We start from the raw sequence: 21372 nt of genomic DNA, 5'->3' as shown, positions 1-21372 counted from the left end.
ACTTTTTTTTAAATATAAAGAAATATTCAGGCACACCATCAGCCCTTTATGACAGTAAGAATAAGTGAAACAAGTGCAAAGATCCTATGGCTAGACTCCTTGAATTTCTGGTTTTAAAATGGCCATTTGAATTAAAAAGGATATTTCCGAAATTAATACAGGTAGTCATCAAGCTATGTAATAAGCATTTAGAGATTCTCTCTCCAAACTACATATGACCCCATTTCAAAGTTACAACAGATGTAGCAGCCTGCGGTCATTTGCCCTTATGACCCATCATAAGGTTGCTGCAGCACCCCTCCACTTCTCTCCCCACATCCCACCCCACCCGAACCCAGCAGCTCTTGGGACCCCCCCATATTCTCATCACACACAATGCTTACCTTTTGAAGCTCTCCCTATCTCGTATTGTGGAAGGATGGCAGACTGCATCCCCAGGATGGAAGCCAAATATGGCCACCATTTTGTTCTGTCTGCTTGTGGGCAGGGAGAAAATGGTGGGATCATTTGGCTTCATTTTGCTACCTTAGAAGGTCTACACAGAGCTTAAGAAGCTTCCGAATACCACTGTAAAGACCTGGGCCTTGTGACAGCAATCTGAATGTGGCTGCTACTTTGTCCCCATACCCACAAACGGATGGGGACAAAATGGCAGTTGCAAGACAAACTGCTTTGTCTGTGTGAGGTGGGGAAGAAGGGTGTGAGATCCAGTAAGGCAAGGAAGCAAGTCCAAGACCCGAGGGGACCCCAAGGGATGGGAAGTAGAGTAGAAGTGCATCAGGAGCTGGATGAGGCCTGGGGCAGGCTACATGTGGGCTGGGGAGATGCTGCAATACGAATCTGGGCCTTCTCCAGGCCTCCAAGGCTTTCCCCACCTCTAAAATACCCTACGCTCCACTTAAAAACCCTTGCAATTTGTGTTACGCGGAGAGCCATTAACCATCACCACTTTCCTCCTTTCCTGCAGAATGGAAAACTCAGGGGTAGGAAGAAGACTCATCAGTTAAAATAAGGATGTTTTCTCCCAGTTACTTAGAAGATGCTTGTGGCAAATGAAAGCATGTGTTCACCAAGCTCTCTCAGAGTCAATTGTGGTAATTGCACTCCTCTTGGGCAAACAACTGTGTATCTTTCACTCCATTTACTGCTCAAGTCACATAATTCTTAAACTAACATGCCATTCAGGCAAATGTTCCTATTAACAAAACCAAACGTTCAGAAACTATTTTGTTCTGATGGTATATTTTTGTTTAGGAAAGAAATGTTCTGACTGCAGAGAATGAAGCTCTCAAGCTGCGCCTTAAACAAGCTCATAAGAAGATTGAATTCCTCAGCATTCAACGAAATCACATACTGGACGCTAGGGAACATGGAGATTGCTTGTAGCTTAGAAAAAAAGACATATTGAGGAGAAGGATAAAGCCAGTGGATTTTTTGACTGTATTTAAGTGTATGCAGTTAAATGTGTGCAGCATGGCAGGAATTTAAAGTAAGATTGTCTTATTTTGACTGCTATTAGTACTTCTGGATGTACAGTATATATTTTGTGCTATCAGTTTAAATAGTTTGCCTTCTGTTTGGCTGAAACTACATCATTTGGAGTTCCTGTTATTTTTAGAGCAAGGAAAACACCTGTTGCCAAAGTAACCAAACTACATTATCAAATAGGAATGTGTACCTTGGGCTAATTGTTGCTAATTTTGGCAATGCAAACTTGAAAACAGGCATGATTTTATAATTTAAAACTTAACTTCACAAATGTTGCTGCTTGAATGGGCACATGAATCAAACAGCCACTTCCATATCCTTTTTGAATTGGTTGGTTTCTTTTTCCAAGAATGCCCATTTCAGATAGGCAGTTCCAAAAGTTTCCTCTTGGCAGAGGTGCACAGAATATGGGCAAAAATATAAAGATGTAGCCACAAAGATACAATCAAAGTTCCATCTGTTTTTTATGTACATTGCATACACCTACACCCAGACCCTGTGGCAGGGTAGTTCGATGATTTAAAAGATGCCGGAGAAAGTATGTAAACTGTTCATGTTTTTTCAGAAAAACAAAAACAAAAACAAACCCAATAGTATACTATAGAAAATCATTGATTTCCTTAAAAGCTTCAGCATTTGTTTAGTGATGATGGTGGCTTCTTTATGATCGCAATGGTTGCTATACAGCTTCCACAAAAAGCTCATAAGATTAGATCAGTCATGTGGATGAGCCATTTTACGACCATCGTTAGTTATGACCATGATGGACAGGCTCCATTACAGTCATAAGTCAAGTAAGCATACATGCAGTGTATTGATTCAGTTAAGATGCAAAATGAGAAGAAATAATATGTAAATTCAATGTGCACCTATGTGGTAGAAACTAAGGTGGTTTGCAAGAATAGAAAAGAATGGAGAGTTACAGCAAATCATGATTGTGCAAACTAGATTTAATTGGATTTCTTTTCTTCTTTTTGCACACCACTTCTAACTCATTTTCTGTACTTTGCATAACATTTAGTTTGCACTGAAAAGGAATAGAAAAAAGAAATAGCATGTTGGGTATGTACAGTATGTATTTATTCTTATAAATACAATGTTCATTTAATTCATAGTGAAAGGTGCTATACTTCTTTTTCGACTATGGTGAAAGAAAATATTCTCTCACTTGCAAAAATCCAGTGTGCAGGATTCCCCATACCCTCTGCATTTTTGCCATCCCAACCACTTACAAATATCTGCGTACCTTCCTCAACCTGCAGAGCACCTCTTGTGCATATCTCTCTGACCATAATTTGAGAACCACCTGATAAGCACAAGCGATGCTGAAAGCCACTTTCATGTCTCATGTCTACATTTCTTTAATAGCAATTTTATTTTAAAAATTGCAATTAAAATTGCAACAATAAAAACAATACAATTAAAGAAAAAATAGAAAAGAAAAATATAATAAAGAAAAACAATATATATGAAGAAATGACTCCCCTCTTCAACACAACAAATATAAACAATTTTAGTAATACATTACCCTTTAAAAATAACTATATCTTTTTCCCATATCCTATCTATTATCTAGAAACAAATAAAACCTCATCATTTAAGTCTTGGTCTTAGCAAAAGTCAATTAAGGATTACCAGAGATAACATATCTATTTTAACTCAGATTAAATAAAGCAAATTTATATTCCTTCATTTTACTTCTAATGTTGATCTTTAATCCCTTCAAATGTCCTAGAACTTGCTTTCTTTTCACTTTTTTCTCCTGTCACAAAATTCTTCAAAGCTTTAACAAGTCTCGCTTGTAAATCCAAAATGGGAAAATCATCCAGCTCATTCTATTGATTTATTATTTGTACATTCCTTTTAATAGTTAAGAAATGATCTGGTTGGTTTTTTTTTTTGTATGCTCAACATAACATCATTTTCCATGTCATTCTTTTCAATTTCTGAAGGTGATTACAAAAGGAAAGTATGCGAACCCAGTGTCTTTTAAGGCACTTTTTAAAACTACGATTTGAGCAAGGTGGCTATTCCCTCATCTGCCAGAGCTCTAAAGCCACTGGTGATTGCTGTCTTGTAGTCCCCTCACAAGATGCACAAGTCTGGAACACTTGTGGGTGATCTCAAGTGTTCTTGTCTGGAGAGGAATTACAAACAACGTGGTTAAGTTGCTACCTCTTCATTCTGCCACGGTCATTGGCTCTTCATAGAACTGTCTTGCGTACTTGATTTCTTTGGAAATGTATAAATTTGCATTCTATAATGATTCTAGAACTGACAAATTAGCAGTACACTATAAAATATTGTGCAACACACTGTTGATTTTCATGTAACTTTTGTTCTATTTATTTACAACCTTATTTTAAGGCTCTGGTTCCAAATTAATTTATTTTTTTTGTAAATATGTATTTTCCTAGCTAAAATGGTATTTGTACTTTGTGTGTAATATATAGTTACTCTTTTTTTGAGTAATGTCATGGTACTATTATATTTGTACATTTTCTTTTAAGGCTCAACTTAATCTGTTAGATTCTTCAAATAAGCAGCATTTGTAATTTAAATATTTTTCAGAAACATCTCCAATTGATGTTAGGTAAGTTTTAATGTAAATTATTGTATAATAAAAATGATCAATGCATGTTTTTTTAAGGTTGAACTGAAAACTAGAAGTTATACACTAAATGTGAACTGAAGCAATGAAAATTACTTGATTGCACTTGATAGTTGTCTGTATTCTTTTCCAATATCTGCTTACCTTTAGCAGTCATGTATAAGGCAGAATAGGATACCTCTAAGAGGATGCCGACAGTTGTGATGTGTCTGTCTGTTCACACTGAATCACCTTTTTCTCCTCCCAGCCTGTGCAAGTGTTATTGGGTGTGTGTGCCCACATGCACATATCTACCATGTTTCATACAAATAGTTCTCAACTTATGAACATAATTTTGATCATAAATCGTTGTGGTTTTAATTCATGGCTCCTATGTGACCAGTGCTGATTTTTTTTACCATTTTTAGATTGGTCTTTCAGTAAATCACATGGTTGTTAAGTGAATCCTTTCTCAAGGGAATACTTTTTTTTTTTTTTTTTGCCAGTAACCAGGAAAAAGCATTGCAAATCAATTATGTGGCCATGGGACACTGTAATTGATCATAAATGCAAGCCAAGTGCCCAGAATGGGCTTCTGACCATGAGGGGAAGGGGGCAACGCATTTTATAATGGTTGAAAGTGCTTTACAGACAGTAAAACAACCTTTCCGCGATGGTTATAATTTCAAATGGCTGTTGAACAACTAGTCACAAGTCAAGGACTATCTCTACACAAGGCGATTCTGAAATGTGCTGAGTAGTTTTATTTGCATTTTGCAAAGAAAATGGAAAGATGGACTGATAAGATTTATATAGACTTTTATATTTTCCAGAATAATTTTTATATGATATATTGGTGCTTCTTTCCCTAGATAATCTCCGGGGAGAGGGGGCGGTCTAGACATTTAATAAATAAATTAATTAAATTAAATTAATTAATAATCATGGAGAACAATGCATTCTGTAGTAATAAGTAGTGTATTAGAATTCTGTGCGGAAGAGGTCTTTTGATTGTCTGAATCCAACCTTCTGATTAATGAATGAATTCAAAGTTGGCTTGTCTGATTTCTGCTAGAACACGGCCATTGTAAAGGCCACAGTAAATGGTTCCATTGACAACAATTGGGAAGTTCTACCATTTCAGGCTAAACATCCAAGATCCCTTGGCTCAAAAGGTTTATCTTCCAGTTTTCTCATCAAGCTCTTTGTCCTTTCACCTGTTTTTAAGTTTTTCTACATCTCATGGTATCCAGTACTAGCTTAGGCATCTACTGAAGTAGGGTCTGACAAATATGAAATGTAGTAGAAGAATTTCCTTCCATGATGTGTAAACTTAATTTATTGATGTGTAAAAACTCAGACATCTTTTAAAAAAACTTGTCTCCCATCAGCTTATAATTAACAATTCCAAAACTGTGCATTAACTTAGTCCAGAGAAGTGAACCTCATGACACAACACTAGACCTTGGGGGAGAAAATCCCCAATGCCACTCTGTCTTGCTAAAGTAGAGTTGGCACTGGTTCCTCCCCACCTAGCTCCTCACAACCTCCAGCTGCTGGGCCAGCACCTCAGCAGCAGTAGCTGCATGTCTAGAGGTAAAGATGTATAACTAGCATCAATATCACTGTTGATACTCTACCCCTTGCCACTGAATGACCTCAGCTGGTAGTTTCATTTAGATACAAATATTAAAGGAAGCCTTGATTAGCCAAATCAGGAGAGGCATAAATTCCAACGCAACTAGATATATAGTCAATCTTTTCAAGGAAAATTGGAATAGTTTAAAATATACTCTATTTTACCAATACAGCTGAGACATATTTTATTGATCATTAGTGACTCCATTTCTATGTAAGTTATTTATTGAGCCCAAGGAAGAGCCTAGTTCTCTGTCTTTTGCACTTACCTTAACCATGTCATGCTTATGCGGAATAGATTCTGTGACAATCGGTAGGATTTACTTCTGAGTACACTTGGATTAAGTACGGTAATAATTTTCAGTTCTTCTCTCCAAGATAACTATATACATTTCATGAAATTTTGCTGCTGCTAGCAGTGAAATTGTATTATGACTATTTGCTATTGTTTATTATGTTATATAGCAAGTGTTCTGAACTTAAAACTACAGTAAGACTTTTTTTTAGTCCACTTCACCTCCTATAAACAGAATTATTACAAAAAAACTATCATTTAAAATGCACTGCATCTGAATATGATAAAAGTATAATTTTCCCTTACATTAAAATTAAGTAGATACGATGGTGTGGATTATCTATTGTTTCATTGGTTAAAGAAATCCTGTTAAGTGATGGTTTGTAGAATTATATCTGGTTACTTTAGTTTTGACTTTTGTATCAAGATTTTCTGAGCTCAACAGAGCATGTTACTTAAAGGAGGTGCCCCCGTGTGGTGATGGCTAGTATTTATATCAGCCAAGAAAATTAAGCATCAGAAATGTCTACTGACTATTAGCTATAAACATGCAAACACATTCAGAATTAAAACTGGATATCTGCTGCATTCCAGCAGAAAGTTACCTTATCCAGCGCTATGGCTGTCATCTCTCTCTTCTCTGTCGAACAGGGCCAAACACTGGACAACTGATAATAGGAAGGCATGTCTGCACTCTGTAAAACCTTCTACTAGGTTTTTAGTTGATATGGATATTTTTCTTTTCCCTATAACCAATGGCTAACAAAATAAATGATTACCCCTGCAAATTTTGCTCAATCAGTCAAGAAAATGATCTGTTGATTTTCAGTGACAGCAAAGGTATGTATAGACACTTCAATTTTCATGTGGTGAGCAAAACAATCCAAACTGAAAACAATTATTTTACATTTGAATGAGGTCAAATCTTAATAAAAGTATTCAAAAAATAATCATTTCAAAATTCGCTATTTTAAGAAAACCTGTAATTTTTCAAATGCTTTTGATCATAGATTACCACATATATCCAACCATATATTAGCCACTTAATACCACCTTGATATCAGCAGAATGGGCACCTCTTCCAAAATTAAATGTGTTTTTAGATATATATGAAATGCATATAAGCAGCAAAGGTATTTGAGCATTTTTAACAAAAGAAAGACTATTTTGAAGGAATACGTTTCTATTACAGCTTTTTTTTTCAATAGATGTTCCATGTATATGAACAGAAACACAACACTGGGTAATTGTTAATACAAACTATTTATATAAGAACATTACGTTCTATAAAATACACTATTCAGATTTAAACATATAAAAGTTACTGAATTTTTATTGCATTGTTAGAGGTGGTCAAAATTACAGGCATACAATTACCAGAAATCATTATTCATCCTTAACTCTTTTCTGATTTGGGAAGGTCAGGAAATGTTAAACAATTACAGGTTTAACTACGTAGTTAAAAATAATCAAACTCTCTTCACTTTTGGCTCAGGAGAACAGTATGTCTTGCTTTTCATTTTTGATCAGTTAAAATAAAATATACTATATAATTTCTGGAATAACACCTTAGTGTACATCAATATGTCTCAATCTTGGCAACTTTAAGATGCATAGACATCAGTTCACAGAATTCCATAGTAAGCATGGGATTTGAGATCCAACTTCTTAAAGTTGTCAAAGTTGAGGAGCAGATGCATATAATTGGAACATGAGAACAATTAACTTGAAATCTAAAGAAAAATTTAACAGGCAGATTGTAAGAGACATGGCAGTCAACTAAGACCAGGAAAAAGTGTGCTGAATAAATAGCCACTCCATTATTCAGTCAAAAGATTCCTGTTTCTGCTGATATATATACTTCAAAAGACACGTGTACCATAATCTTTGGCCAAACCAAGAACTACAGAAAACACTTTTGTTCAAGAAAGCCAGTTTTGGCCTTTCTTTAAAAAAAATTTTTAGTGGAGATGGGATACAGAATACATTCTAGGAAACTTTAAATATTATCAGAGTATTATCGCCTGAACATTCCTATCACAACGCCAGTACTGATCTGAGTGCATCTCCTAGCAGAATATATTGATTGAAGCACCTCATGCACTTTCACTAAGCTAAATCCAATGCTTCTTTCTTTGCTTGGTATTTTGCCAAAAGAAAGGCTGGATGGGGCAAATATCAATTTCAGGATTGTATGTTTTGTTAAATAAATAAAAATCCAGATGAACAATAATGTGAAACAAACTTTAAAAAAATGATTAAAAAATAATTAGGGACACTTCACATACTTTTAAGAGAGAGGGGGGGGGGTTCTGCACAGGAAACACCACATACCCTGCATGTTCAGCATCAAATTTGTACATCCAACTTGTACATAACAATTTAGTTATGTATTTGCAACTCAAAGGTTTTTTATCAGTCATTGCTTCCATTCTTGTATATATTGCTGGTATTGACAAATGTGTGAGTACATATGCTTGGCTAGACAGAAGTTATCCCTGTAGTGAAAATTAATTTTGTATAAGGTGGTTTTAAATGAATGGAACAACCAGGATTCATCAAAAAGGAAGATCAATGCAGTTCAAGCATCACATTTGCCCATCAGCAATAATGTATTCTGAGACCCTGCTCTCAGAGTATGCATGTCGGTCAACATTAAGATGTTAGTATTTTCTATAGCCACCTCCCCTTCTACCATATGACTCACCATATCCTCCTCCTCTCCCACTATAATCACCCCTTCCTTGATATCCACCCCCTCCCCTCCAGCCACCCCCACCTCCTCTACCACTTCCACCTCCTCCACCCCATCCACCACCGCCTCTATTTCCTCCACCTCTTCCTCTTCCACCATCTCCTCCCCAACCTCCCCTTCCTCCCCGCCCTCCACCATCCTGTCTCTTCTGCCATGGGGGCATTTCAGGAGGTGGTGGATCAATTTCTGTTGGTCTTCCGCCACGATCTGGTACTCTTCCCATCAAGACCTGTTTAGAGAACACATACAGCCCAGTAAGACCATATTTCCTTGACTTTGGAATATTAAATTGTTGAGAGAAAGCATGTTTCTTTATATATGTACACATCTCTGTGGTTAAAACCACTAGGTTTTCACCCATTACTACATTATTCTAAGAGTATAAACAATCTATGATTGAATAGTCAATTATGAAGAATTTCATACCAGCAAAAACAGTTAACACAATTCTTTAGATTCCAAATGGCACTGAGTATAAAATACAAGACTAATCTGTATTAAGTATACATTACTATATTTTATGTCGTGAGATTTTGCAAATTACCAGAAACATTAAAATTTCCTGGAACTAGCACAAATTCTTAAAGGTTCAGTACTAAAAGAAATCTATAGCTGTCGCATTAATGAAAAGTATACCTTATTGATTGCACAAATAGTCTTTTCCCGCGTAGATCCACTGCTTGTTCTTATGATCTTTGACAAATCTTCACGAGCAGCTAGAAGATGAGCTATTGAAATTGTTGATTTAGAAGTGAGTCCGTAACGTTTGGGTTGATAAATCCTTGCAATATCATCTGTTTTCACCTAGGAAAATGGATAGGCATTTCTAATAGCTACAAAAACTATCACAAAGTAACATCAGAAAGTTTAACTTTACTGTACTAAGTACTAGCTATTTATGTCATGTATATTATTAGCTTCCACTTTACAGTTTAGTTTCAAGTAAATTCCTAATGACAAAGAAAAAGCTGCTAAAATACTTAGGAATAACACTTGATTGTTTAAAGTATGCCATAATGCAGTTAAACTAAATTAGATAAAGTAGATTGTACAATTAATGAGAACCTATAGGTTATTATTTTAATTAAAGTTTATATTGATCTGATGTCATATCTTTCATTTGTCGATGCCAGAGTTCATGCAGAAATTACATTTATCAAAATCGTGCGTGTGTGTGATAGTAATTGAATATGCAACTGAATTAATATTCAATATTTTTAATATAATTTGAAATCAGTAAATTACTGAAAATTTTCAGGAAAAAAACCCAAAATAATCTTACAGTATCAATACAGATTGTCCTCAACTTACCACCACAATTGAGTCCAAAATTTATGTTGCTAAGTGAGAAATTTATTGTTAGTTTTGCCCCATTTTACAACTTTTCTTGCCACATTTGTTAAGTGAATCACTGCAGTTGATAAGTTAGTAACCTGGTTGCTCAGTGAATCTGGTTTTCCCATTGACTTTGCTTGTTAGAAGGTCGCAAAAGGGGATCATATGACCCTGGGACCCAGTAATCATCATAAATGTGAATCAGTTGTCAAACATCCAAATGTAAATCACATAACCATGAAGATGCTGCAACGGTCATAAGTGTGAAAAACTATCATAAGTTCCAGTGCTGTTGTAACTATCACTAAGCAAACTGTTGTAAATCGAGGATTACCTGTATATATTGTAAGGCTACATTATTTTTTGCCTGAAAAGTTTTAGTGCATGCTTTGAAAATGTACTCTGGCCAAAGGTGGTTATGGTTACAGATCCATGCACTTTTACTAGCTGTAACACAGAAATGGTTTGACATTTCTTCTTCTTTGAGAGTGATGTGCAACTACTAAGTCAAGCTTGCAGCACTGTTGCTCCCTCATGGTTTCCCACCTAAGGCCCTTTTTAGCTTCTACACCTCTTCTAATTTGGCCAAGGGCTTCATCTGCTCAAATGTATATGAATAAAGGAGAAACCAATAACTGGTATTCTCTTTTTTTCTGTATAACAGAAAAACTCTGTCTTTACATCTTCCACACCAGGATTCTATTCAATCAACAAAAACTAAAAAAAAAAGCACACACTCACCTTAGCTCTATCAGACCACCCAAAGGACTGTACAGTTACATCTAAACGTTTCATTAACATCCGCCGGCGGCATTCATATTCAGTGAGAAGAGCCTCATTGATTTTTTCCAACTGCTTCTACAGAAAATAGAAATCACTTAAAGTAATCCTTTTGTAGAAATTTACTTACTTACGTTTAAACCCAACAAGATGTGAAGCGCCAGGATCGGGACAGAACACTGAGAAAATCTGTCTCTGTGTGGCTGCTAAGTGTCAATACTGACTCGATGGTACAATCAATGAAATCCAACATCAATAAATATAAATGGCTGTATTCAAATAAATGCAGACAAACCAAATATAGCATATAATATATCCAATAATTAATTTGTATGCCTACTAGAAATGCAAGGTTTTTTTTAAAGATGTTACCATTTGCTTTGTATTCAAAGGAGTTTTTAGCAGAGGTTTCTCCATGTATGCTTTTGGAACTTTTGATAAAACATCCTTAAGCTGTAAAAAATAGAAAAGACATCTCTTTAAATTTACGACTTCCCAAAAATAATATCCTATATAACCAAACAATTATATTGAAGCATGAAACACCCATCAACATAAATTGGATACAATGGTTTTAAGTGATCTTACTACAACCAATAACTGTTTTCTACATGCAGACAAGATGCCTTTTAATCTGTTTCTCTCCCCTTTTCCCAAGGGTGGATAAATACATCATTTCCCAGAGATGGGTAAATACAATCTTCCATCATTTCCCAATTATGGAGAAATTATATGGAATAATATGCAACTGTCTCCCCCCAAGAACTCTGCATTTTCCTTGTTGCATGTTAAATGCCACCTTCCTTATGTATCTTCTTTGGGTTCCTTTACCAAATGAAGTAGGATAAATTGCTACAAAGCCTTTTTAACTGTGGGACCCTCGTTGTGGAATGCACTTCCAAAAGTTACATGCCTGACCCTCACATAGGTGCCAGACCACAACATCCTCTTTTTCTAGTTTTATAGATTTGTATTCAATGACTTTAATTCCAATACAAGATTGTTTTATACATATCTTGTGGCATGATAGGAAGCATAGAAATTAAATGAACCAATAAATATGGCTTGGAATTGTAAAGTTCTCTCTATATATACTATACCTCCCCCCCTCTCTCTCCCTCCCTCCCTCTCTCTGAATGAAAGCATTCAAATGTACAAAATATACTATACCTTTGACTCTATATTGTTTAATGAGACAGAAAGAGAAGATGCTGATGATTCTGGTACCCCTAAAGCATCAGCGATCATCTGGATTTCCTGATGAACTTCATTATTCTTGGCCAAAGGAGAACCTTTACATTGCTTAAACTGTAGTATTTGCAGAGCCTGAAGTTCTGTGCTTAAAAATACTATAAAATGCAGAAGAAAAAGAGATATGTTAACTTGGTGTTTGTGTTTCAACAAAAAATATTTTAATGATCTGCCAAGCTGATTGGGATATCAATATAAAAATAAAATAAAAATAAGGCATGAAAAATAAAAACTAGATTAAAAATAAATTTTATAATAAAGCAACCATTATTTAGAGAAAAGTGTTAATGGATTAATACCAATATACTCATCCACCATCACTTGGTTATCAGGAATCAGACTGTTCTTCTTTAGTGGAATTTAGCAACAGGGATGAAAATACCACTAATCAAATACTAATAACATAGTAGTCAGATATCTCCATGATGGGTATGTTCCAGATCTCATTAGATAAGAAAGGGTAGCTAGCAGGCTCAGAAGACAAACCTTTTCTGGCATAGTGCCTACCCCCCTCCCGGAGATCAGACTGCCCCCCCCAGCCCTACTGGTCCTTGGCTCGGATCTAGGCCTATAAGAGTATAAAGCGGCTGTTCTGAGTCTCAGCTCCGAGCCCTGAAGCTGCCATTCAGGGGAGTAGACTGGGCCAGCTGCCAAGACTCACCGTCCCACCTACACAAACTGAAGAAATTCATGCTAACAATCCATGATTAATTGCCGGGTGGTTTCGCTCTGGGTCACAAGGTGATGGGTATGCGCATGCACGGGTGCGGCTTATCTTAATTACCAATGTAGCTATAAATGTAGCACAAGGTGGCAGCTCTGACAATTTATTTATTGCCTTAGTGCTTTGTTGGTCAGTTCGTTCCAAAGGAAGAATACAAACTGCATTTCAAACCCTTTCTGTGTTCGGCTGGTTTCATTATCCCTTCGGAACCTGACACTGAGTATACTAATTTACTACTGTTTTTTCAACTGCTGAATATTGAAACATTTTTTTAAATTATTCTTCACTTTTTAAATAATGTGAGTTGTTCAGAGTCATTTGTTGAGATTGCAGCTATATAAGATGATTAAAAAGTAAATAAAAATCCTATATCTTGCCTTATGTCCCTTTATTCTGTACGCTTGTGTCAAATCTATGAAGCAACAGAAAAAGTAGAGTTCTTTCTTTTCTGGAAAAATTCAGGAAATTAGCAGATATAATATTGCAGCAAGGAACGTAGTAACTTACACAAGACTTTAAGACAATCTTCTTTCTTTTTTAACCGGTCTTTAATTTCTCCGGATACAAGTGTAGAATATGGACAAGCCAGTTCTTTTAAAAAGCCACTCATTTCTAGCTGTAAACTTTCAACATCTTCACCACCTAAAAAAAAAATCAAGTTATGAGAAAATTAGACATCTTCAAATCTGTCACCATTTTAGGCACAATTATAAAATAATCCAGAATCAGTAGTCTTTGAAGGGCTTTGAGAAAGCAACATTCTGCAACTATGTCCTTTTGATAGTAATGAATTATTTGCTTTATTTGCAATGGAACATATTAAACTACAACATGTGTATGTTTATGTGTATCCTATTAATATGCTTTAAACCATCATCCTCTAAAAAAGTAAATCCACAAAAATACGCAATATTAATCTTAGGCAATCATGTTTATACTGGCTTGTACTCTAGACAAATAAATATAACTGATACAATTTGAATTTAGTGGGGCCTTTTTGTCTTTCATGGCAACAAAGAGAAAATCCTTTAATTTAAATTCATGGACCAGTTCTAAGAATATTAATAAAAGAACTACCGTACTTTTCGGAGTATAAGGCGCACTTCCCCCTCCCTAAAAGAGGGTGGAAATGTTGGTGGTCTTATACACCGAATTCAGCCATTTTTGGCCTAACCCTGCCTTGCACGTCTGTTTTTGCCAAAAATGGGCCCACTTTTCACAAAAACGGGGCATGCAGACTGTTTGGGAAGCCTGCAGAGTACTCCATGGGGCAGGGTAGAGCAAAAACAGCACTTCTGGGGGGTTTGGGAGGCCACAAATGGGTCTGTTTTTCACAAAAACAGGGTGCACAGAGGGCTTGGGAGGCCTGTGGAATGCTCCTGGGGACTGGAGAAAGCAAAAATCGGATGTGCGGAGGCCAAAAACTATTTTTTTCTTGTTTTTCTTTTTTAGATCTTGGTGCGTCGTATACTCTGGTGCATCTTATACTCCAAAAAATAGTAGTCACAAATTATAAACCATAAAAAGAACTAAAAAGTTAGAGAGAATCACACAAGGGCATTTCAAGAGAATATCAATAATAATCAACATGTAAATAGTTATAAGTTGTATTTGCATAACACAGAGTTCCAATGACAGGCATCACCTATTTTGGAACTGATAATCATTTGGAGGAAATTACTCAACCATGTTGCTGCTTAGTTTTAGCATTTAGATTTAGAACAACAAGGAAATAATCAACTGGGAATTCTTTTCTCTATGTACTTGAAATGTTAAAAACTGAACTAACAAAAATGTCTATGGATGTCAGCAGCAAAGGCCATTATCTCTCTACTTGGTATGTCATTAAGTGGATTCACATTATCTATTAAACCATATTGATATTTCTTTGAATGAAATAATGAATGAATGAAGTCACATCATATTAGTGGAATAAACTATGATTTGTTTTTAGTTCATTAAATTCATTGGAAACTGATTTGCAGTTGATATATTGGTTGCAACTATAATTTAATAAGATATAAAAACAGGAATGAATTGTTGGATTATGGGTTCCTGGTTTACTACTAATTTACATCTGTAACCAATTAAATTTGCTAACTAATCTACAAATCAGTAAAAGGTAAATACAACAGTAAAAAAATACTCCTAGAATTGCACAAGGAAGCCATTATTATTTTGTTTTTAAGAACAAGTGGATTGCTCAACAATTCAGTGTCATGTTAAAGATAATTATAATAAACTAGTGACACAAATAAAGAAAGATTCAGAAAGCTGTAAAAATATTCAGCTATCACTTATGGGACGTATAGTCACAGTCAAAATGAATATTTTACCAAGAATCTTATTCGTGTTGCAAGCCGCACCTATTAACCCGGGTAAAACTTTCTTTTAAGAATTAAACAAAATAACTGCTAGGTTCATTTGGCAAGGACGAAAAGCGAGGATTAAACTAAAGTCAATGCAAGATAGCAAGGAGAGGGGAGGTTTAGCATTACCAAATTGGGAATTATACACATTAGCAGTACCAACAACATGGGTGAAAGATTGGATAGAGCTAAAGAATAAAAGAATTTTGACCTTAGAAGGCCATGATTTGCAAACAGGTTGGCATACATTCCTATGGGATGATAAAAATAAAATGCACAAATACTTTCAAAATCATTTAATTAGAAGAGCGTTATTGCAAAACTGGCTCAAAATAAAAAAAATCCATTATGTGAAAATCCCGAATTGGCTATCACCGACAGAAAGGACGATCCATCCAAATTTTATAGATATGAATAAAATGCTAAGATACAGAGACATAATTGATAGACAGGGAAATTTAAAAACAATTGAAAAGTTGGCAGAACAAATAATTCATTGGCAGAATGAAATAATAAGAAAGGTTATGGACTGTGCTGAAATGGACAAATTAACAAAAGAAATCCAGGGAAAAGAAGAAACAGAATACTACCAGATAAAAGATAAATGGTATAGGTGGATGGCAGAAAGAAACAAGGATCAATGAAGGAAGATAACAAAGCCCAAAAATAGTAGTTAAGGAGAATTAACACATATATATGTATCCAAGTGGTTTAAACTTACTAGAGGTAATCAGCCAATATAGCAGACAGAGGAGTAAGATATGGTGAAATACAAATGAAATATAATAGAAGGGGAAACAATATAAGGTGAGTGGATATCACTCGATATGATTGGCAATTGCTATTAGAAAGAACAGGAAGCTCCTGTTCATATTGTATTGTGTAAATGTGGTGTACGTCTAAGTTTTGGGTGTGTGTGTATTTTACATGTTTGTAAATAAATTTTTAAAAAAAGATAAAGCTGAATGTCAAACATCACAAAAATGTCCATTGCGGTTATTTTAAACCATGGAAGGGAGTGCAATGACATTATAATGGCTTAATTTTGATTTATGACTCTTTATTTACTATACACATAGTTCTAACAGTTCAAATAAAAATCAGGTAAAAAATACCAGCTGTTGAGGAGATGCTTTCTTCCAGGTTACACAATGGCTGTATTCTGGAACTTAGCCAAACACAAAGCTCACAGAAATCTTGGGAAGCCAGTCCACATTCTGCTGCTTTATTAAGAGCATCTTCATCCAGAAGAGTGCCTTTGTATCTAGAGAATACAAAATTCAAAATATACACATCAAACACACACACACACACACACACACAAACAAACTCATGCCTATTCAAATTTTCCTCTTGGGATCAATAGCAAGTTGATTTTGTCTTCTCATAAGAGAATGATATAAATACAAGAAACCTGAAGATGTGGTTTCACATCCTGATGCTTGCGAAAAATGAAGTCTCTCGACTTAAATCCTGAAGACAATCAATTAATCAATCAATCAAAATAGAACTGGAAGGGACCTTGGCGGCCAAGGTTCAGACAAGTGGCTGTCCATATAGGCCAACTGCTGGGATATTTTATTTTACAGTCTACAGTGCTGGAATTTCCCATCCAAGTACTAATGAGATCCAATCCCACTTAACTTTTTTTCAGAATCAGCAAAGTTTAAAATATGGTTGTGGTATATTTATTTATTTTTATTTATCTGTATGCTCACTCAAATATTGACCTCTGGTGACTAGTTGGATTAGTCCCTGCAGTTTTCTTGGCAAGATTCTTGAAATTGGTTTGTCACTGCCTACTTTCTAGGGTTGACAGTGTGTGACTGTCCCATCTGGCCTTATGCCTAAAACAGGAATGAACTTGCAGTTTCTGAGTTTCTAGCATAGTGCCTAAACATTACTCCAAACTGGATCTCTTATGATGTATCACAATGCACATTGTTTGGGAGTTATTGAACTGAAACCAACCTGCCATATTTCCATGTATATACATCCTTAGGATCAGACTGTCAACTGACCATCAATCAAAATACCTACTACTTTTAAAAATAGACTCTAGTACACAGGTGTTAATTCTTTTAAAATGTCCGCTTCTCTCTAGACTTGAGCTATTTAAATATTTGCAAAATGCAAATATTGCATTCGAACATTAGCATGTTCCGAGGCCATATAGACACATTAGCAATCAAGGAAGCAAGCCTGCAGCAGCAACTACAGAAAAATTAAAGCTCTGGGCATCAATAAAGAGGACGGACTAAACACAGAACATAAAAGAAGAACCTGCATCACGACAATGAATTTTGAAAACATTTCTCCACCAATTGCAGAGGCGGGGAGAGATGCTTGCATCCACTTGGGCACGCGCACAACAAAACGCCTCCCAACGAAACTGCGGGAACAATCTCTCCCTCCCACCTCCTGCCAGCCCGCCCGCGCAGAGGTGAGTGCAAAGGGATCCCCGCGGCTTTTAAAACGAATCACAGCGAGGCACTTCGATTCTCCGGTGGGAGAACCGAGGCGATGAGTGGAAGATCTGGACGGAGGCGGCGAGGACATTTCAACCATCCCCATCGAGCTTTTTCCTTTCTGCACCGCCAAGGGAGCTCCTTTATCTAGCCGCCGAATTAAATGTGCCCTCGCCCTACCATTGGCGCTCCAGCGAGTACCCCACCCCCGTTGGCGACCCTCCTCCATCTCACCCCAAAGCCTCGAGCGCATCCAGAATCACGCACTCCATGTTGGGCTCTATACCATCAGCGCCTTCATTCCCGCGACTGCAGCGCTCTCAGTCCCGCCTCCCGGTACAAAGACCCCGGTGTTGCATTCAAACGAGCTCGCCGAGCTCCATGAGCCAGACTTTTTGGTTCCGGTACTTTGTTCATCACTCCGTGGGTACCGGGAGGGCCGGCGGTGTGTTTGTGTGTCCCCACGAGTGTTGCTGCGTTGCCTTGGCGCCTTGGAACTCTCCTTCCTACCGGTCTCTCTTGAATACACATGAAAAAAAAGTGGAGGGGGGGGGGCGATCCTTTGCTCCGCCTTTTCAAAAAAAAAAAAAAAAAAGCTCGCCCGGGTTAAGGCTCCACGGAGCATCTGACTCGCCCTGTTGGAAATCCGCCTCCCGTGAATTTCGCTTCCCCCCACAAAGCTTTCGCTTTCCATGCGAGTCCATAGACGAGAGGATCGTGTGAAAGCGCCTTATTCGCTTTACGCCCAAGGGGCGGCCTTTTGTCCAGTCGCGACTACGATCAAAAGAACCTTTCGAGGTCTCCCAGCCAGCCTTCACTTCGGTGGGTTTCAACTCTCCATCCGGCCGCCGGTGGAGCTTGAAAGTGACTCTGGCGAAGGCCGAGGGAGGCGGTCGCGGGTCCGCGTCTTTGTGCTCGCTCGGAAAGGCGACCTGCATCTTCGGACCGGGCTGCGTTGGCTTCACCTCTTCAATCTCGGTGGCCAGCGGTTCCGTCTCGCTTCCGGGAGGCTGGAAAGATTCAGGCGACTTGCTTGGTTTTTCGGCCTTCGGATTGCAGGGCGACGCGAAGGATGTTTCCCAATATGAACCCAATTTACATGAGAATTTCAGCCAGGGTGAGTTGATAAAACCTGGATGAGGAAGAAAAAATCGTGACGATAACGCCGCCGTCGGATCTGTAGCCTCGCGTCTTAAGACACTGAGATCAGCATCGGATGCGTCTAATAAATCCGCTTTGAGCTCAAAATTGTTTGAACTGAACTGACAACGGTTTGCCCCTATGTATTATAAACTATCTTGTGAAACTCTTCTGTGTGACATCATGGGCAGAAGTGAAGCAAAAACACGGATGGGAAGCCCCTTGGCACAATAAACATTTTGATTTCTTCTTACTATCCCAAAACTGCTTTTTCTAGAGGCAACTGGACTTTCTGGTTTTTCTTTGAAGGCATTTCGCTTCTCATCCAATCCAGTCAGAGCTGAAGAAGCTTCTTGGATGAGAAGCGAAATGCCTTCAAAGAAAAACCAGAAAGTCCAATTGCTTCTTGAAAAAGCACCTTTGGGACAACCGTGACCTGGATGACTGAGAATCTCCATAGACATTTCTTCTTACTGTTGAAATGTACTTGAACTTATAATTCAAGTACATTTCAACAATAAGAAGAAATCAAAATGTTAATTATTGAAATTTTAAGAAAACCAGCCACTACAGAACACACTATTGATTACACAATATATAAAGCACTATACATTATAGGAATTAAAATAAACCAAACAACGGTTTGGCAACTTGGTTAAGGCTAAAGCCTATGAACTGGAAACCATGAGTTTAGACACTGCCTTGAGCTAATCACTGTCTCAGCCCTAGGAAGGAGGCAACAGCAAACCACTTCCAAAAATCTTGTCACAAAGACTAGTGGCTGGCTTAAAGGCATCAAAAACAAAGCAAATATAACAGAAGAATATGAATTAAATTAATCCTTAAATGTAATCTAGATTAAATAGAAACATACTACTTCATCTTATTTTTTATTTTTACAATGCAAAGACGTTCCAAAAATAGATAACAAATATGGACTCTATTCCTTAGCTTGAAGATTTGAAAACCCTTCATAAAAGCATAAACTCAATACTTTAGGGATATTGTCACATTTCATGTTCTTCGTACTACTTTCCAGAACTGTGTTCCCTTGTAGGGTAACTTAAAACTAAAACAGAACAACAACTAGACACTAGAACACTCATAATTCTATATATGGGTTTTATATATGAATAGAATTCTAATTATATTCTAAAGCCGTTGCTGTTGCCACCCTGTTCTTTGTGCCGGCCATGCATGCACATCCTATTGCTACTCAGGAGCGATTTGCCCGGGCAAGTCTGAACGGAGTGGCGCAGCAGGCAATGGGATGTGCGTGCGTGGCAGGTGCGAAGAACAGGGTGGCGAAAGCAGCAGCTTTTTCGGCGTGTTCGAGATCTCTGGTAGTTTTTGGCAGCCTCCAGTCACCCGCTGCTGCCAGGAAATGACTGGCAAAGAGGCGGCGGCTGGGAGGTGTCTTGCAGCCACACCAAAAAAGAGCTTCCCTTCCAGAGTCCAGACCAGCCACCATGGGACAAAGGTAAACCCAAAGAAAGAGGCAATCATGGGGGTGGAAGCGGGGCTAGAGACAGGGCTTCTGAAGGAGCGGAAACAGGACTGATGAAGGGAGAATGGGCGGCATGCAGGAGGAGGCCTTTGACAGAAAGTAGGTAGATGGGTAGAAATTAATTATTTTTTTCCTACCAGGTTCTGTGGGCGTGGCTTGGTGGGGATGTCATGTGACTGAGTGGCCATGGCCAAGAGTGATGTCGAGTTGGCGAGGCCCACTCAGTCACATGACACACTCACCCACCAAGCCATGCCCATAGATCCAGTAGGAAAAAAAAAATTGAATTCCACCACCTAATTCAATGTGGGATAATTCAAGAGAGGGACAAGTGGAATTGCAGCTCACCCCAGCCTCAAGTAATATGAGATTATTCTGACACTGAAATATTAAACAGCTTTTTTGAGAATGAAATATTATATGTGCAGTGAATCACCTTAAGGCAAAATTAACTTCATGGTGTTTTTAATAAAGCTAGTTGAGATGCCATCATTTCCAGGTAAAAATATATTTGTAATTCGAAACTGCTGCTTTTGGGAATGGCTCCATTTGTGAGAATTTCCTCTTCCAGATGGCAAAATAAATCTGACATCAACACACATAAGCTTTTGGCAGGGTCACTGGCACCAAATTTAAGGTGGAGGATTCCTTAACTAGTCATAATATTTCTTGAAGAAGAGTTTGAAATTTTTCCTGGTCCCTAATGTAGTTTAGCAATCAAAATATTCTTAATACTATCTTCTGCAACCACTCCCAAAGAAGAAACAACTTAAAGAAATGCATCATCATGTCCCAGCTTCTGATGATTTCCCAATCTTAAATCTATTAAATCTATGAACAATGCATCTGGAAAAGTGAGGTTGTAGCTCGTGAAAGCGTATGCCTTTTAAGAAAGGTTGTTAGTCTGAAAAGCTGTTACGAGAACTAATTTTGGCTATCAAAAAGTAACATGGCTGACTGCCTACAATGCCTTGTCACACTTAAATCATAATGGAAAACTGCACTGAGTCAACCAAATGTGCCTCTGACCTC

At 37.4% G+C, this 21372-nt stretch overlaps 2 protein-coding genes across 5 annotated transcripts in view; one reads left to right on the top strand and one right to left on the bottom strand.

Annotated features, from left to right (window-relative positions):
* Window positions 1-2545, top strand: part of RASGRP1 (RAS guanyl releasing protein 1) — a 53894-nt gene extending 51349 nt beyond the window's left edge. For all 3 annotated transcript variants that reach the window (XM_081941093.1, XM_081941094.1, XM_081941092.1), the window contains exon 17: window positions 1255-2545. In XM_081941093.1, the coding sequence (XP_081797219.1) occupies window positions 1255-1386 (132 nt within the window). In that variant the 3' untranslated portion in view covers window positions 1387-2545. The remainder of the gene's footprint in view (window positions 1-1254) is intronic.
* A 5419-nt stretch (window positions 2546-7964) lies between these two features.
* Window positions 7965-18947, bottom strand: FAM98B (family with sequence similarity 98 member B). Of its 2 annotated transcripts, none has more exons than XM_081939903.1 (8): window positions 17928-18947; window positions 16341-16489; window positions 13364-13498; window positions 12052-12230; window positions 11254-11334; window positions 10843-10956; window positions 9403-9570; window positions 7965-8995 (listed from the first exon to the last, which is right to left on the bottom strand). In XM_081939903.1, the coding sequence occupies exons 1-8, from the start codon at window positions 17963-17965 to the stop codon at window positions 8675-8677; spliced, it is 1185 nt and encodes a 394-aa protein (XP_081796029.1). In that variant the 5' UTR covers window positions 17966-18947; the 3' UTR covers window positions 7965-8674. The 2 variants fall into 2 exon arrangements, with proteins under 2 accessions (XP_081796029.1, XP_081796028.1); XM_081939902.1 differs by having other exon boundaries at window positions 10843-10959; window positions 17928-18944.
* Between the last annotated feature and the right edge of the window lie 2425 nt (window positions 18948-21372).

Source organism: Natrix helvetica, assembly GCF_964273705.1.
Source record: "Natrix helvetica genome assembly, chromosome: 1".
NCBI classification, from domain to species: domain Eukaryota; kingdom Metazoa; phylum Chordata; class Lepidosauria; order Squamata; family Natricidae; genus Natrix; species Natrix helvetica.
Note: the sequence above shows the minus strand (reverse complement) of the source record. Positions and strands in the feature narration are given on the sequence as shown.

Excerpts from the sequence above, each read along its gene's own strand:
- FAM98B (XM_081939902.1), bottom strand. The coding sequence starts at position 17,965 with ATGGAGTGCGTGATTCTGGATGCGCTCGAGGCTTTGGG. Across the intron at positions 13,499-16,340 it reads AAGCATCTCCTCAACAGCTG|GTGGTGAAGATGTTGAAAGT; the intron begins GTATTTTTTACC and ends TTTTTTTTTTAG. Across the intron at positions 9,571-10,842 it reads GGTGGTCTGATAGAGCTAAG|GTGAAAACAGATGATATTGC; the intron begins GTGAGTGTGTGC and ends CCATTTTCCTAG.